The sequence below is a fragment of the Harmonia axyridis genome, chromosome 1 (assembly GCF_914767665.1).
Source record: "Harmonia axyridis chromosome 1, icHarAxyr1.1, whole genome shotgun sequence".
Taxonomy (NCBI): domain Eukaryota; kingdom Metazoa; phylum Arthropoda; class Insecta; order Coleoptera; family Coccinellidae; genus Harmonia; species Harmonia axyridis.
In genome coordinates this window covers 1,470,947-1,489,442 of record NC_059501.1, presented here as the reverse complement: position 1 = coordinate 1,489,442, position 18,496 = coordinate 1,470,947, and the positions used below count along the sequence as shown (strand labels likewise).

The window sequence follows — 18,496 nt, the reverse complement described above, 5'->3', positions numbered from 1 at the left end:
TCATTGCTCCTTGATATGGTGGCTATGTATATAAGAAACTTTTTTATCATGAGAATAAATGTTCTTCAAGAATGCTTTCATAAATTTCACAACCTCATGAGAAAGGCCAACTAAGATAAAAATAGGGCGTATTGTTTAACGTACTTAGATACTCATTGACCATTCAGAATGTGTGTGTATCTCAATGAAAACACTGAAATTTATTTACTTTTGGGTATGAATTAAAAAATAAACACATACTATTTCATTTAAATAAATTTGTGTGTTCTGAATATCCTTATGTTTGTCGTTAGATTCAAATTTTGGACGATATTTATAGATAACGTAGATAAAAGAATGTGAGGTATAGAATGAATGAATTGATAAGGAATAGGAAAAAAAGTTTAATTGGTATTGTCGATTGAGAGCATGATGGTTGTGGAGAAGGTTCCAAATGAGATTGAAGTGAATAAGGAACTAATAGAGAAAAAAGGTTAGTAGACAATTATAAAACAAAGCTTTATATGCACTCCATATTTATGTACACCGAATTTGAGCATATAAATGAATATAAAATGCATTCTGCATATCACTTATATAAAATGTGTTTCCTGTCTGAGATAAAGGGTGTTTTATTCAAAAAGTTATAAATTATTTATGTCTCGTAAACTAGAATGATTTGATATATCGACAGGAATGATAAAATCTATTATACTGCTGGTAATCTAAAAACTGTGACAAAATTGTATTTCAGCCAGTGGAGTAGAATTTGGGACGGATCAACCAGTCATTTGTCCATGTCGTACGCTTCTGGTTGAATCCAGAAATTAGTAGGGTTAATAATTCCTGGAATTCCCGTCGAATATGAAAATAATATGTTAAAAATTTCAGTTTATGGGGCACAAATAATTTATAAATTTTGAAAATACAGGAGACACTTTAACTAGGTGGATAGGGTTATATCTTCATATTTCATCCTCTTGATTCTATAGTTGAAAATACTCCCAATTATTTATCATACATCATGTATACTTGAATTGAATAGAAGCAAATAAAATGTCAAAAAAAACTAATTTACAGAACATGGAAAAGCCAACTTTGAAACTGCAATAAGAGCCACAGGATTCGGAAAATTCAATGTTTTACTCCTGCTGACATCAGTTCCAACATGTTGGGCTTCAATTTTTCAACTGACAACGATTTCCTATGTTTTTCCTGCTGCTCAGTGCGATTTGAAGTTAAGTTTGGAAGATAAGGGAATGTTAAGTGGTGTTACTTTCGGAGGTGAGTAATCTTTGCTACCAATTATTGAACACTGTAAGTAGTCAAAGAAAAGGTTTGATAGTTGTGTTTTTGCTTAGTTATATTTTTTTTCATTTGATCAAATCTTCAGGTATGATGTTCAGTGCCTTCCTATGGGGATTCTTGTATGACACTTATGGAAGAAGGAGTCTTCTGACGATAGGATATTTTCTGGATGCTTTGTTTGTGATACTCAGTAGTTTTGCTCAAAGTATTGAGTTTCTAATGATGACAAAATTCCTAGGGGGCTTCATGTAAGCAAGATTAGTAACAAAACACATCTACCTACTTTTCTTCAATAGGAGAATACCGAGAGTTACAAATCAGGCTATCAATTTTTTTTGAAATACCTCTTATGAAGTTTAAAGGCTTAGAACATGTGAAAAAATAATGTCAATAGTATATAATGATTTATCAAGATAACCAAATACAAATTTAGATCTCGTTCGTATCCAGTTTTCAAATTAGCAGGAGAACAGAAAAGTTTTTGTGCTTATGACCGGACGGACAGAATGTAGGTTGACATTTTCATCATCAGTAAGTCGGACCTTATATCGTTTGAAACCAGGTTCAATATTTTGAAATTACAGACGAAATCATTGAGTAGTCAGAAATTTAAAAGTGAAGGTTTTTTTTAGAGCTATACTCTAAATTGCAATAAAACAACGATATATTTATTCGATTGACATGAATTTTATTTATCCGCAAGATAATCTTGTGGCATAACATTTCAAATATGATTTCTGGCATATGACCGCCACGGCTGGCTCAGATGTAGTCCAATCTGGACGTCCAATTTTCGATGACTTTTTCCAACATTTGTGGCCGTATATCGGCAATAACACGGCGAATGTTGTCTTCCAAATGGTCAAGGGTTTGTGGCTTATCCGCATAGGCCAATGACTTTACATAGCCCCACAGAAAGTAGTCTAGCGGTGTTAAATCACGAGATCTTGGAAACCAATTCACAGGTCCAAAACGTGAAATTAGGCGGTCACCAAACGTGTCTTTCAATAAATCAATTGTGGCACGAATTGTGTGACATGTTGCGCCGTCTTGTTGGAACCACAGCTCCTGGACATCAAGTTTGTTCAATTCAGGAATGAAAAAGTTAGCAATCATGGCTCTATACCGATCACCATTGACTGTAACGTTCTGGCCATAATCGTTTTTGAAGAAGTACGGACCAATGATTCCACCAGCCCATAAAACGCACCAAACAGTCAGTTTTTCTGGATGTAACGGTGTTTCGACATACACTTGAGGATTAGCTCCACTCCAAATGCGGCAGTCTTGTTTGATTTCGTAGCCATTCAACCAGAAGTGCGCTTCATCGCTAAACAAAATGAAATGGACGTAGTGCGCGATACGTATTCCGCACAGAACCATTATTTTCGAAATAAAATTACACTATTTGTAAGCGTTGTTTGGGGTTGAGTTTATTCTAGATGAATTGCCAAACCAAACCGAGATTTAATCACTTGACAGCTGTTAAATCGGTCGCCATCTTGAACAGTAATGCCAACTTAAACTTATATACCTCGAAAAAAAACACCCTATACATTTTTACTCAATAAATTGAAAAACTCATAAATTCATGTGGTTTTCATCTTCTTTTCAGAATAAGCGGACCTTTCGCTGCATTGGCCACGTATTTCTCAGAAATGCATGACTCAAAAAATAGACCAAGAGTACCTTTTATAATGGGTATATTTTATGCATTAGGAGGTATCTATTTACCGTTGTTGGCATCTCTGATTTTACCACTGAATGTACATTGGAAAATCGGCGAGAACTTAGGTAAGCTCTTATTCTGAAAACAATAAATATTTTGTGTACATTCTCATTTTTCTAGTACTAAACTCATGGGGTATTTTTCTTCTGATCAATGCTATACCTTCAATTTTGAGTGGATTAATTTTTTGTTTTCTTCCTGAATCTCCAAAGTTTCTTATGTCTATGGGAAGAAATGAAGAAGCTTTGAGCGTATTTCAAACAATTTATTCTTTGAATACTGGAAGAAAAAAGACTTCGTTTCCTGTAAGTATTGCACTTTTTCCACACTTAAACATCTGAACAAATGTTTTTAAGATAAAAGAGCTCATAATGGAGAAACCAAAAAGCCTTGAAGATAGTCAAGATTCTTTCTTAGTGAGTAGATACAAGCAACTCCGAGAACTTTTTGAGCCTAAACTGTTGAAGATCTTCATACTCGTATGCTTTCTTCAAATGTTTATGACAACAAGGTTAGAAAAATCAAATGGAAATGAAATCTTTAACTATTCATCCATATTTCAGCTTCTTTACATTGAGAATATGGATGCCGCAACTTTTTCAAGCAATAAACGACTATAAGTTCATCAACAATGGCACATCTTCCAACTTATGTGATATGTTGACAGTTTTGAAGCGTGCCAAGACGACGAAAGAATGTTTTGTAGTGAGTATGTTAGATCAGCTGTAACATCGAGAAAATATTATCACATATTTTTTCTAGAACTTCGAGAATTTCGAGGTTTACATTAATTCAATGATTGTTTGCATCACAAGTATGGCTGGATATTTTGTTGCTGGAGGACTTATCAATTTGATCGGACAAAATAAATTGTTAGGTAGGGTAGAAAGCTACAGAATTTCAAAATTTTAGATCAAATTCCAGAGCTCAGCTTTGTTGCAAAAATCTTGTTGTTCAGTTGAGTATATAATGTAAAAAAACTGTTTTCTCTAATTCTTTGGTTATTCCGTTCATTCTTCCACATCTTGTAGAACAAAATCGTGCGAGAATATATCAGAAACGCACAGTTTTCATAGTTATATTTTATTATTCTATGTTGGTACTCCGAACTTTCCGCCACGGCTTTATCTGTCAATTCATCAATTTGCCTTAAAGAAATTAGTTCTGCCAACCAACATTTTTCAATGCAAAAATCACTGAATTATATTTATGGAAATATTTCATTAATTTCAAGGAAAATGCAATGAATTAGAGAAAATAATGTATAATACTCGTACAGAAGGCCCATTCTACCACTCGTTCATTCCAAAACTCGCCACTTCGTGGCTCGTTTTTGAATTTTGAACTCGTGGAAGAATATCAATGCCTTCTGCACTTGTATTATAAATAACTATTAATTTCCAGGTATCATCAGCTTTATATCTGGGTGTTCAGCTCTAGGAATATATTATTCTCCAAATGGTACTACCGCAACAATATTCATTGCTGCTTGTTCCAGTACTGCTAGTATTAGTGTTAATGCAATAATAGTGGTCATTGTGAATCTCTTCCCAACTACACTCAGGTGCGTCTATCAATGTCTATTCATCAATCTGGATTATTACAAAATAAGTATCGAAATTTCAGAAAGATCAAGAATTATTTCAAAATAAGAATCTACGGTATCGAAATTTCAGGAGATCAGAATTTTTTTTCTCCACACATCAGTTGGCAAATGTTTCTTTACCGATCGTTAAGATTTCAATTCTTTTTTCAGAACAATTGCTTTGTCCTTGACGATGATTTTTGGAAGAATAGCTGTCATGTTGGGAAACATGATATTTCCAATTTTGCTAGAGAGTGGATGCTTACCACCATTCTTATCCTTCACATTCTTAGGGTTTGGTGAGTTTGAGATTCTATTTTTGCAAGATCTAGATTTCTGTATTTATTACATTGCGGTATCAGTTGCCAGGGCTGTATGTCATATTTTCCCTAGATCAAAATTACTTACTAATTGCTCCATAATATCGCATTCGATTTCACAAAAATCAAGAAGCAAAAATAAAAAAACGAAATAACGGGTGTTTTTTTTTCGAGGTATATAACTTTAAGTTGGCATTACAGTTCAAAATGGCGACCGATTAAACAGCTGTCAAGTGATTTATTCTAAGTTTGGTTTGGCAATTCATCATGAATAGACTCACGCCTGAACAACGTTTGCAAATAGTGCAATTTTATTTCGAAAATAATGGTTCTGTGCGAAATACGTATCGCGCACTACGTCCATTTTATTTTGTTTAGCGATGAAGCGCATATCTGGTTGAATGGCTACGTCAACAAACAAAACTGCCGCATTTGGAGTGAAGCTAATCCCCAATTGTATGTCGAAACACCGTTACATCCAGAAAAACTGACTGTTTGGTGCGCTTTATGGGCTGGTGGAATCATTGGTCCGTAGTTCTTCAAAGACGATGATGGCCAGAACGTAACAGTCAATGGTGATCGGTATAGAGCCATGATTACTAATTTTTCATTCCTGAATTGAACAACCATGATGTCCAGGAGCTGTGGTTCCAACAAGACGGCGCAACATGTCACACAGCTCGTGACACAATCGATTTATTGAAAGACACGTTTGGTGACCGCCTAATTTCACGTTTTGGACCTGTGAATTGGCCTCCAAGATCTTGTGATTTAACACCGCTAGACAACTTTCTGTGAGGCTATGTAAAGTCATTGGTCTATGCGGATAAGCCACAAACCCTTGACCATTTAGAAGACAACATTCGCCGTGTTATTTCCGATATACGGCCACAAATGTTGGAAAAAGTAATCGAAAATTGGACGTCCAGATTGGACTACATCCGAGCCAGCCGTGGCGGTCATATGCCAGAAATCATATTTAAAATGTAATGCCACAAGATTATCTTGCGGATAAATAAAATTCATGTCAATCGAATAATCCATCGTTGTTTTATTGCAATTTAAAGTTCTATAGCTCTAAAAAAAAACACCCTTTATTCAATACACTATTACTAAGACGCATTAAACATAATCCTCAATATGAACGTATTGTTTGTATTCACAATTATTTCCATACTTATTGTATTATTTTTTTCTATACACATTTTATGTTTCAGCATGTACCATCATCACTATGTTGCTGCCGAAAAAAAATCTAAATTTCACATAAAAACATCTATTAGATGTGTTGGGAAATAAACAACTGTGAAGTGATTATTTATACGTAGATCAATGTGATAATCTGATGAAAATAAGGAAAAGTATACGTCTAAACATAGTAAATAATCAATCAATTATTCAAATTATGCCCTAGAAGGAAAAAATCTAGAAACTTGTTTGTCAGGTTCATCCCATTAAAAATAAAAGTTTGGGTTCGGAATTTGTTGATAAGTTTGGTAGACATTTAGTACCTAACTTTCAGTCTTTAGATAAGAAGATCTTGACATTGTATTCTCCAAGCAGAGTGTATGAAGTCAATTTATACAAATAGTTCTCAGTGCAAACTTTGAAAAGTGTTTATAATCACCTGTAATTCAAATGGAATGTGCTGACTATATTAATACTATCCAAAATAAATATCCGTTACAACTCTCCTCTTCAAAAATTCAAGAAACAGATGTAGTATTAGTAGTGATTACGTTGTTTTGGTTAACTACCGACAAGTATGGAAAATAACTTAATTAGGTACCTCATTTTGAAATATCATCTGATTGCTACAGAATAGAAATGATTCGAATTTCTTAAGATCTTCAAATTGTATTTGAATTTTATCCATCAAAAATAAAGGAGAAGTAATTTAAGAGATAGGAGTCCAGTGAGCAAAAGCTGTGTTATGAGATTTGTTGCGAAAATCTGTTTAATCGTGCTGATAAAGTTTGAACATTGCGACAAATAAATTACTTAGCATTTCTACTCAATCTTTCGCGTAATCAACAGTATTATTATTCTAAATCCACGGAACACCCAGAGATATGCTACAGGATGAAGGATTTCCTCAAGAATCTGTTCGTTTCGAAGGCCACAAGTTCTGGAGAGGAAACAAAATCAGATCGTAAGTGAAAAAAAATTTTTTTTAATTTCTTCCAAAACAGTTCTTATCGTTCGTTGGTTCTGGTGATGCTAAAAATAGAAATATTTGCTTCAGTATAGAAATTTTCATTCTGATTCGAAACAATTGTTTTCCTGAAATCGTTCCTTCTTTCTCAGAACAAAGTCAGACCATAAAATATGCTAATCCAGTGTTTCGATCCGTCGCTAATCAAATCACTTATGATATCTGCCTCAGCATTGACCAAAATTATTATAGATGACCTACAGAAAGGATGTCCTCTGTATTCATGCATCTTAGGTAAATTTGAAAAATTTTGTTCAATTTTGCCAAATTGATGTATTTCCACTACTTTCCTACAACTATTATTATGCTAATATTCAAAGAAAAAATGGCAATTTTAAAAATTTCATATTTTCAAAATGTATTTTTAGGATTCTTGGATGTATTCGGCTTTAATCAGTATTCACCATCTCTGGTGGTGTCACACATATCTGAACATCATCTTCATTATCCATTTCAAATATTTTGGGCAGATTAAAATAAATTAAACTGGAATAACTAATGCCTTTTGACAAAATAATAAAAGAATCGAATATTGTCAATGTTCATTGGCAATGAGATTGTAATCGAGAAAACAGAGTACTGTTAGTGTATATAATTTTTTTTTCCAGATGATGAAAGCAATGCAGCAGATTTTGAAACAGCTCTGGCTGCTACTGGTTTCGGAAAATTCAATGTATTAGTTTTCCTGGTGGCTTTTCCATCATGCTGGGCATCAATGTTCCAAACTACCACAATGTCTTACGTTTTCCCAGCAGCGCAGTGTGACTTGAACTTGACATTAGAGGATAAAGGGATGCTGAATGGTGTTACATTTGCAGGTACTTACTTTACATTTTTCACGTTTCATGTTACCTTTATTGTTTCATTGTCGTGTTTCCATATTTGTGGGACATATTGTAGGTACCTACTTCCAAAAATATTCATATTTTGTTTCATAAACTCATTTCAAAATACACTGCGCAAAAAAATTAACGCACATTCTGAAAATCTCAATTTTAATGAAAGTTAACTCTACATTGACTTTATAACTTATTTTTTGTGTTCTCTCGGGAAGGTTTTGAACGAAACAAGACACATTAAATGACCACAAGGTCTGTGCGAGCAATCAAAGATATTCCACCCCATACCATAATCGATCCTCCCCCGAAACCAGTAGTAATCAGGAAATTGCATTGAGCATATCTTTCATGTGGACGTCTGTATACAAGGAAACGTCGATCACAATAATAGAGGCAGAATCTAGAGTCATCTGTGAAGAGAACTCTTTTCCAATCAGCCTCTTCCCAATGGATATGCTCTCTCGCAAAATCCAAACGCGCCCTTCGATGGGCAGGGGTAAGAGCTGGGCCTCTTGCCGCAACACGAGGCCTTGAATCATATTCTCTGAGGCGATTTCTCATTGTCTGAGTGCTAATTTGCACCCCATGAGTTTGCTCAAGCTGATTTTGAAGGAGGCGAGCGGTTGCAAACCGTTGTCTCAACGAAGAAACTCTCAAGTAACGTTCTTGAATGGCAGTTGTTACCCGTGGTCTACCCTGTCCTGGTGTTCGGACATTCATACCTGTCTCCCTGAATCGCTGCAACATTCTGGACACACTTGTATGGGAAACTCCAAACCTTTCTGCAATTCTTGTGTATGTCCACCCTTCTTCTCGCAAAACTACCGCTTAGGCACATTCCTCAAACGAAAGAAAAACTATTGATCACTAGAATTGATCGAGAACAACTGATTTCAGAATGGAACAAATACAGTCAAAATCTGATAATCTCATCTTTTTTATTCCTGCTAGAAAAAACATCTGTATTGAAGAAAAATGTTGAAAGTGGATAACATATGCATGCATAATTCTGATAAAAATAATTATCATTGAGAACACCTTCAGTTGTAGAATAAATTTGAGATTTTCATAATGTGCGTTAATTTTTTTGCGCAGTGTAGTATTTTGGATTTTTCCCATCGTATATTTTTCAGGGACTGTAGTGAGTGCTTTCCTCTGGGGTTTCCTTTTCGATACATATGGAAGAAGAAAATTGCTGATGATCGGATTTTTCTTAGACGGAATTTTCGTCATTCTAAGTGCCATATCACAGGATATTATTTTTCTGATGGTAACAAAATTCATGGGAGGCATTATGTAATTATAGGTATAATTTAAGCCACATACCTCCAATATTTTTTATACATTTTTTTAGGATTATAGGACCTTTTGCTGCGTTGACACCTTATTTATCAGAACTCCATGTTGCCAAGTACCGATCTAGAATACCTTTGGTGATGGGGGCTTTATTTGCTATTGGTGGAATTTACCTGCCTTTCTTGGCTTCATTTATTTTACCAATGAACTTCCAACACTCAGTAGCTGACAACTTCGGTGAGTATCTTCAACTGATACTCTGATAATAAGGAAGCGAATACCATCTTTCGTTAATAACTAGTCAAATAGCCCTCCAAATTGGTAATTTTGAATACTAGTTATAACGGGTGTTTTTTTTTCGAGGTATATAACTTTAAGTTGGCATTACTGTTCAAGATGGCAACCGATTTAACAGCTGTCAAGTGATTTATTCTCAGTTTGGTTTGGCAATTCATCATGAATAGACTCACACCTGAACAACGCTTGCAAATAGTGCAATTTCATTTCGAAAATAATGATTCTGTGCGGAATACGTATCGCGCACTACGTCCATTTTATTTTGTTTAGCGATGAAGCGCACTTCTGGTTGAATGGCTCTGTCAACAAACAAAATGCTGCATTTGGAGTGAAGCTAATCCTCAAGTGTATGTCGAAACACCGTTGAATCCAGAAAAACTGACTGTTTGGTACGCTTTATGGGCTGGTGGAATCATTGGTCCGTACTTCTTCAAAAACGATGATGGCCAGAACGTTACAGTAAATGGTGATCGGTATAGAGCTATGATTACTAACTTTTTCATTCCTGAATTGAACAATCATGATGTCCAGGAGCTGTGGTTCCAACAAAACTGCGCAACATGTCACACAGCTCGTGCCAAAATCGATTTATTGAAAGACACGTTAGGTGACCGCCTAATTTCACGTTTTGAACCTTTGAATTGGCCTCCAAGATCTTGTGATTTAACACCGCTAGACTACTTTCTGTGGGACTATGTAAAGTCATTGGTCTATGCGGATAAGCCACAAACCCTTGACCATTTGGAAGACAACATTCGCCGTGTTATTGCCGATATACGGCCACAAATGTTGGAAAAAGTCATCGAAAATTGGACGTCCAGATTGGACTACATCCGAGCCAGCCGTGGCGGTCATATGCCAGAAATCATATTTGAAATGTAATGCCACAAGATTATCTTGCGGATAAATAAAATTCATATCAATCGAGTAATCCATCCTCGTTTTATTGCAATTTAAAGTTCTATAGCTCTAAAAAAACACCCTTTAGTAGTAATAAGAGATAATCCATTTTATTATCACTGCATCAGCCCTATCTGATCAACGAAAATAATTATTCGAATGCTTTTAGCCAATTACTTTATCATAACTAACATCAGATTCTAGGAATGTTCAATAAATTTGAAAAGTTGAATGACGTCTCTGTTATTGATGGGAAAATGGGAATGTAAGATATTCATTCATCATTTGAACAGAATTACCAGCAGTACCTACTCCTCCGCCCTTGTTACATACTTACATTTTGTTTTTCCAGTTCTTCATTCATGGAGTTTGTATCTGTTCATAAATGCCATCCCTTCACTATTGGCAGCATTTCTGTTGTATTTCCTGCCAGAAAGTCCGAAATTTCTAATGTCTTTGGGAAGGAATGACGAAGCTTTGGAAGTTTTCAAAAAGATCTATAGTATTAATACCGGGTGTCCTAAGGAAACTTATCATGTAAGTAAACTTCATACGGATATAAATAATACTAGAGCAACTTGTATACCTTATTTGTTTGTAGGTGAAACTACTAGTCCAAGAGAAACCTAATCAAGATGTATCATCTTCATTCAAGAATTGTAGTAACTTGTTCAGGCAATACTTAAAACTGTTTCTTGTAGTTTGTTGTCTTCAGGTACTAATTACAACAAGGTGAGTCACAAATGGTACCGCCAATGCCATATCAATTTTTGAGGTGGACTTAAAGCGTGGTTGAAGAACTTCCGACGATACTGAAATCTCTGGTCATCCGAATTTGGCAGTTGTTGAGAAAATTACAAAAAAATCCACGAAATGGTCTTCAGCTATCTTAAATGGAAATTGGCCACAAGGCAGTGTATTCACTATTTTGCTTTAACATTAGTCCATGAGAAAGCTCTGCTGGGAACAATGTTTGGTGCTTTGCTTTTTGTTCTGGAGTAAACATGATTTTCTGTATTGATATTTGACAGTGGATGACTTTGAATTCACTATTACACTTCTGAGCCAAAAAGAGCGTCATTCAAGTGGAAAGCGACCAAACAATTGAACTGGCTTTTTGCAGACCTCAAAAATATGCTCCAGAGAACGAAATTTGACTCTCATGAAGAAGTGATTGTCGAGGTTGAAGCCCATTTCGAAAGCAAAGAAAAGGTATTCAAAGGTTCAAGAAGCTTTGGAGTACATGTGTCACTCTTGAAGGTGACTATGTTGACCGATAAAGTCCAACTTTCACGGAAAAATGTTTATATGATATACTGTTTAGGTTCGGGACGTATTGAGTACAATGTTACATGGAAATAAAGGGTGTTTTTTTTTAGAGCTATAGAACTTTAAATTGCAATGAAACAACGATAGATTATTCAATTGACATAAATTTTATTTATCCGGTAGATAATCTTGTGGCATTACATTTTAAATATGATTTCTGGCATATGACCGCCACGGTTGGCTCGGATGTAGTCCAATTTGGACGTCCAATTTTCGATGACTTTTTCCAACATTTGTGGCCGTATATCGGCAATAACACGGCGAATGTTGTCTTCCAAATGGTCAAGGGTTTGTGGCTTATCCGCATAGACCAATGACTTCACATAGCCCCACAGAAAGTAGTCTAGCGGTGTTAAATCACAAGATCTTGGAGGCCAATTCACAGGTCCAAAACGTGAAATGAGGCGGTCACCTTACATGTCTTTCAATAAATAGATTGTGGCACGAGCTGTGTGACATGTTGCGCCGTCTTGTTGGAACCACTGCTCCTGGACATCATGGTTGTTCAATTCAGGAATGAAAAAGTTTGTAATCATGGCTCTATACCGATCACCATTGACTGTAACGTTCTGGCCATCATCATTTTTGAAGAAGTACGGACCAATGATTCCACCAGCCCATAAAGCGCTCCAAACAGTCAGATTTTCTGGATGTAACGGTGTTTCGACATACACTTGAGGATTAGTTTCACTCCGAATGCGGTAGTTCTGTTTGTTGACGTAGCCATTCAACCAGAAGTGCGCTTCGTCGCTAAACAAAATATAATGGACGTAGTTCGCGATACGTATTCCGCATAGAACCATTATTTTCGAAATAAAACTGCACTATTTGCAAGCGTTGTTCAGGCGTGAGTCTATTCATTATAAATTGCCAAACCAAACTGAGAATAAATCACTTGACAGCTGTTTAATCGGTCGCCATCTTGAACAGTAATGCTAATGTTAAAGTTATATACCTCAAAAAAAAACACCCGTTAGGTACATATCTATTTTTTTTTCAGCTTCAACACATTCCGACTTTGGCTACCACAATTATTGCAAGCTATGACAGATTACAAATACTACAACAATGGCACATCTGCCTCATTATGCGAAATGCTTAGCATTCTTCGTAATGGAAGTCAAACAAAAGAATGTTTTGTGGTAGGTTTTTTACATTCTTATTATTTTCAAACTTACTCTACAAAAAAGAGAGTTCGGTCTTTCTGGATCTTCTGTGGATGGCATAAGCATACAAAAACTTTTTTTTCAGAATTTTGAAAATTCCGATGTTTACTACAACGCTATGACAGTTAGTCTTACATCATTGATTGGTTGTTTGGTAGCTGGATCTCTTGTCAATGTTTTGGGTCAGAATAAACTCCTAGGTGATAATTGCAAATAGATCCTCATGAATCTAATATTAAAAATGTTTTCTTGCAGCAATTGCAGGTTTTTTAGCTGGATTATTCTCAATAGGAATTTATTTGGCACCAAATAGTCTACTCTCTACAGTATTTATGGCGGGGTTTTACAGTTTATGCAGTATTACAACAAGTACTACTTCTCTAGTGGTTATTAATCTATTTCCAACTTCAATAAGGTGAAAAATTTACGATATATTCTCCAATTTAGTTAAAAACATTGTATTACATTTTCAGAACAACATCTCTCTCTCTAGCATTTATGTTTGCTAGAATAGCTTCCATGTTGGGAAATATTGCTTTTCCTTATTTGATAAAAATGGGATGTGAACCACCCTTCATATTGATGTCTGCCTTAGTTTTCTGTAAGTATAACAAGCAAACATTTTTTTCATACTTTCAACATTTTGGCTGAAAATTACTCTATTTTTTTTAACTTCACTGTCTTTTGTTTCGAGGATTTGTATTTTCCTTATATTTCTTCAATCTTTTTTTATTTTCCAGCTTGTTCATTTCTCACCATGATTCTTCCTAAGCAGAACAAAACTCTGAAATAATGCATCATTTCCTGTGATAAGAATTCCAGTGGATTCAAGATAATTTAAGTGTTGATTATTTATTATATTTTAAGTGTGCCCTAAATACAATTTTAGAAGAAAAACACAAACAGAACATATTATTTATTCCAACTATTCTCTTTGAACAATTATCCTCATATAAAATTTTTATTCTGTTTCGGAATCAGTAGTGATAATATGAAACTCACTGAAAGAAATAAAGTTAGTCATGACATGATTATCAACTTCGTATTAGGAATTTAAGTTACTCACAGAACATAATACAAGCTGCACTGAAAAAAGGTGGGCCACAACCCAATTCTAAAAGATATGGAAAAATTATATTTCCACACATTGCAGCTCCTCTACCACACATCATCGCCAAAGATACAGTCATAGTCCTGCAAAATAAACACTCTGAGGCATCAATTTCTGACGAAAATACACTGCGCAAAAAAATTAACGCACATTCTGAAAATCTCAATTTTAATGAAAGTTAACTCTACATTGACTTTATAACTTATTTTTTATGTTCTCTCGGGAAGGTTTTGAACGAAACAAGACACATGAAATGGAAGAAAAATTCAGGATTTCACCGAATCTTATGCGAAAGAAGAGAAATAAACAATTTTCAAAATACTGGAATGCTGATAAGTGATTTAATACTTGGTATTTCCACCCTTTGCGTTAATTACAGCTCGGCAATGAGGGTTCATACTCAAAATGAGTGATTTTAAAATTTTTTGATCTAATCCTTCCCAGATTTCTCTGAGTTGGATTCCTAAGTCATTAAGAGTAGCTGGATGATTTTCTGAACTTCTCAGCCTTCTTTTGAGGTTGTCCCAAACCTGCTCAATCGGATTGAGATCTGGACTTCTTGCTGGTCATTCCATTCGAGAGACTTCAACCTCTTTTAGGTACTCCTGAACGATGCGCGCACGATGGGGTCTGGCATTATCGTCCATAAAAATGAAATTTTCACCAATGTATGGGGCAAATGGCACTACATGCTCTTCAAGAATGTTCCTTATATACCTATCAACATTCATAGCTCCATTATAAACGACCACTAGGTCTGTGCGAGCAGTCAAAGATATTCCACCCCATACCATAATCGATCCTCCCCCGAAACCAGCGATCGAGTGTAGAAAATCGAACGAAAGAAAAACTATTGATCACTAGAATTGATCGAGAACAACTGATTTCAGAATGGAGCCAATACATTCAAAATCTGATAATCTCATCTTTTTTTATTCCTGCTGGGAAAAAACATCTGTATTGAAGAAAAACGTTGAAAATGGATAACATATGCATGCATAATTCTGATAAAAATAATTATCATTGAGAACACCATCAGTTGTAGAATAAATTTGAGATTTCCATAAAGTGTAATAAGTTTTTTTGCGCAGTGTATAAAAAGAATTAATGTTATTCTCAACAAGAGCAAGAAACTCAAGCTTCTTGCTCATTTTTACCTTCTCTGAACAATAACTTCTAGACAAATAAAAGTATGAAGCTTTTTCATGTACTCAAGTCAGGCCAAATCAAATTACGGCATCTTTATTGGAACATGAATTAGAAATAAGATTTTCGATTGTATTGAAAAGGTCACGACCATCAAAATGATTTATGAATGTGCTGAGAAGCTTGAAAGGCGAAAATATAAATACAAATCAACGCAACTCTAAAATATACAGTGTTGCCAATTTCATTGAAGCTTACCTCAAAGTTGTTGGAAATAAGTTGACCACTACTATAAGTATAGCGTTAGTTCCTATACTAGCCAGACTTGTGAATCCAGCTATAAGTGCAGTTGCTATCTCACTATTAGGAGAAAAATATATTCCTGCCGCAAAAGAACCAGACAAAAGGCTCACAATATCTGAAAATACATCATACTTAATGTCAATTCTTTTTACACATACATATGTTATATCTATACTCACTCAACAGAAAGTTTTGGCCTAACAGATTTACAAGACTGCCGGCCAGAAGATATGAGCAAACTTGGGTTATGGACACTATCATTGAGTTCCGATAGACCTCAAGATTATCAGTATTCTGGAAATCTTGGAATAAAAAATTCATTCTCAGCTACATAGGGATACGTACCACGAAACATTCATCTTCTTCTTCTTTTGGGTGTAAGACAGAAAGCATCTCACATAGAGTAGATGATTTTCCATACTTGAATTTGTAATCTGTTATTGCTTGGAAGAGCTGGGGAAACCACAATCTCAAGGTGTTCAAACTGAAAACACAGAAATTGAATGAAGAAAGTACTGACGTACTTTTGAATAATTTCACAAATTCATCACTTTGTGAAATTTTTGTAGATATTATATAATATCCCAAAAAATTCCTACCTCATTGTCATGAAAAGTTGTATTGAGCACACCAAGAGCAAAATCTTCAGGAAAGGTGCATGGAATAGGGGACGCATTTGTTGCCATCCATCTTTAACACCTTTGACCAAACTCTTTCGTTCTTTGTTTTCAACTTCTTCGATTTCTCCACGTTCTTTTACCAGTTTTCTCACCTTAAATTCAAAACGTTTTTGTTGTCTGTTTCATCCAAGAAAACAGAAGGAGATGAAGTCATAGTTACTGGATATGTATCCTTTGGTTTTCCTGTGTTCATACTGTAAATCATCCTGAAAACTTCCAAAGCCTCCTCATTTTTACCCTGGGACATCAAGAACTTTGGACTTTCTGGTAGGAATACGAAAATAGCTGCACTCATTATTGGTGGAATGGAGTTGATGAGGAGAAAGAGGCTCCAAGAGTGGAAAACTGAAAGAAATCCATGATGTTCTCTCAAATATACAATCATTCATGGTTTATTATATCGTCGGCTAAGAGTGTAAATCTGCTAAGTCCATTTTGAACAATTTCACAGGAGACCAAAAAAACCGTACAGTACAGTGTTATAATAATAATAATAAGAGAGTTTATTCATGAAAATACATTCAATAGAGTTTATTGAATGTATTTTCATGAATAAACTCTCTTATTATTATTATTATTATAACACTGTACTGTACGGTTTTTTTGGTCTCCTGTGAAATTGTTCAAAATGGACTTAGCAGAATTACACTCTTAGCCGACGATATCCAAAATTGAATATCTAGAACTGTAATCATGACCGGAGAAGGCGAAGCTATATGGTTCTTCCTCTGCACTTCTTACACTTTTAAGCAGGTGCGATGGACTATTGTTGTCTTTTCTTTGCTGTTGATTTTATTCGAATGTTTTTAAATTTCGATGAATTCTATATCCATTCGACAATAATAACTTTTAATATCTATCTTTGAGAATGAGATGATGTGATATAGATCTTACCACAATAACCTATCAGAAGTGTAACGGAAGGACCAAATAGCTCAATAACTCCTACATTTGGTACACTCTATAAGAGTCTTTTTCGAATAATCAATTTTGAATTTTGAAAAATTTGGAAATAAGAAAGGTTTCCATAATTTACTTTACCCCAATGTCCTATCTTCCATTCGATCTTCAAGGGAAGCACAAACGAAGCAAGTAGAGGAAGATACAGGGATCCAGCGGCATTCCACAAACCCAGCAACATAGGTGCCTTAGGCCGGTAAGATACAGAGTGTATTTCCGAGAGGTATGTCGTTAGAGCAGCAAACGGACCTGACATTCTAGAACACGACTTGTTTATTGGATTAAAGCACTGAGATCGAGAATTTCGAAACATTTACATAAATCCTCCCATGAATTTCATAACCATCAGAAATTCTAGCGTTTGGGAAAAACTTCCGAGAACAGCGAATATAGCATTGAGAAAGAAGCCTACAATCAGCAGTTTTCTCCTTCCAAACGTATCGAACAGGAAACCCCATACGAAGGCACTGACGAAAGTCCCTGAAAAGGTAAAAACCCTTGAAGAGTCTCTCTGAACCCTTTATTACACTAGGCCTTTCTTTGGTGTATTTCATTTTCTATTTCTGTGCTTATTTCTGACATAATTACTACCTTAAAGGCAGATAAGAATTGGGTTGGTCTACCTGCATTTTGAGGGGAAAATTCGATTGATTATTAACCTTACTTTCTGGCTTCAAAAATAGGCACACACTGTCAGGCTCAGAAATAGGGAGCAAAAAGGCCTAGTGTAATACTAGATTAAGTTAATCAATACTCACCTGCATAAGTTATAGCATTCAGGAGACCCTTATCTTCTAAGGACAAGTTGAGGTCACATTGAGCTGCTGGGAATACGTAGGACATTGTAGTTGTTTCAAAGATTGTTGTCCAACACATTGGTATGGCGAGAATGATTATCAGCAAGTTGAATTTTCCAAAACTTGCTGATGAAATTGCGGTTTCAAAGTCTGCCTCTTCATACTCTACAAAATTTCATAGTTTTACTTGAACAATTTGGTATTGCTTCATCTCATCTCTGTGTGATGATAATACTCCCACTCTAGGTTTAGTTACTCATTTTTGGCACTACTCAATTGCAATTATATGTTTCATCAATAAAAAAAAATACATTTCCTACCTTTGCTTTCCACTTTTTCAATTTTTACCTCAATATTTTTCTTCTTGAAAAGTTTTTTCAGTAAGTCCAACATCTTATCTATCACGAATCTACCTCGGTTAAGATCGCAGCGTATTGATTGAACAAAAAATGTTTTATTATCGAGGTGTTGAACATTATCATCAGTTCAAACAAAGACCTTAATCCAAGAATCAACAGTTTGTTTGCTATATTTCG

The 18,496-nt window shown here is 35.2% G+C and overlaps 3 protein-coding genes across 3 annotated transcripts; 2 read left to right on the top strand and 1 right to left on the bottom strand.

Annotated features, from left to right (window-relative positions):
• Window positions 1–207: 207 nt before the first annotated feature.
• On the top strand, window positions 208–6,589 carry LOC123671544 (synaptic vesicle 2-related protein-like). The gene is made up of 11 exons (XM_045605452.1): window positions 208–472; window positions 1,060–1,263; window positions 1,373–1,535; window positions 2,903–3,081; window positions 3,137–3,321; window positions 3,373–3,527; window positions 3,580–3,721; window positions 3,779–3,893; window positions 4,421–4,580; window positions 4,773–4,900; window positions 6,139–6,589. The coding sequence occupies exons 1-11, from the start codon at window positions 409–411 to the stop codon at window positions 6,189–6,191; spliced, it is 1,548 nt and encodes a 515-aa protein (XP_045461408.1). The 5' UTR covers window positions 208–408; the 3' UTR covers window positions 6,192–6,589.
• On the top strand, window positions 6,460–13,866 carry LOC123671545 (synaptic vesicle glycoprotein 2B-like). Its single transcript, XM_045605453.1, has 11 exons — window positions 6,460–7,073; window positions 7,745–7,954; window positions 9,109–9,271; window positions 9,330–9,508; window positions 10,821–11,005; window positions 11,070–11,200; window positions 12,798–12,939; window positions 13,049–13,163; window positions 13,219–13,378; window positions 13,437–13,564; window positions 13,704–13,866. The coding sequence occupies exons 1-11, from the start codon at window positions 7,004–7,006 to the stop codon at window positions 13,754–13,756; spliced, it is 1,536 nt and encodes a 511-aa protein (XP_045461409.1). The 5' UTR covers window positions 6,460–7,003; the 3' UTR covers window positions 13,757–13,866.
• Window positions 13,867–18,406, bottom strand: LOC123671543 (synaptic vesicle glycoprotein 2C-like). The gene is made up of 11 exons (XM_045605451.1): window positions 18,281–18,406; window positions 17,922–18,125; window positions 17,481–17,643; window positions 17,245–17,420; window positions 16,364–16,548; window positions 16,123–16,295; window positions 15,869–16,007; window positions 15,703–15,817; window positions 15,479–15,638; window positions 14,030–14,157; window positions 13,867–13,964 (listed from the first exon to the last, which is right to left on the bottom strand). Exons 1-11 carry the CDS (start codon window positions 18,351–18,353, stop codon window positions 13,912–13,914), a joined length of 1,569 nt encoding a protein of 522 aa, XP_045461407.1. The 5' UTR covers window positions 18,354–18,406; the 3' UTR covers window positions 13,867–13,911.
• Window positions 18,407–18,496: the final 90 nt, after the last annotated feature.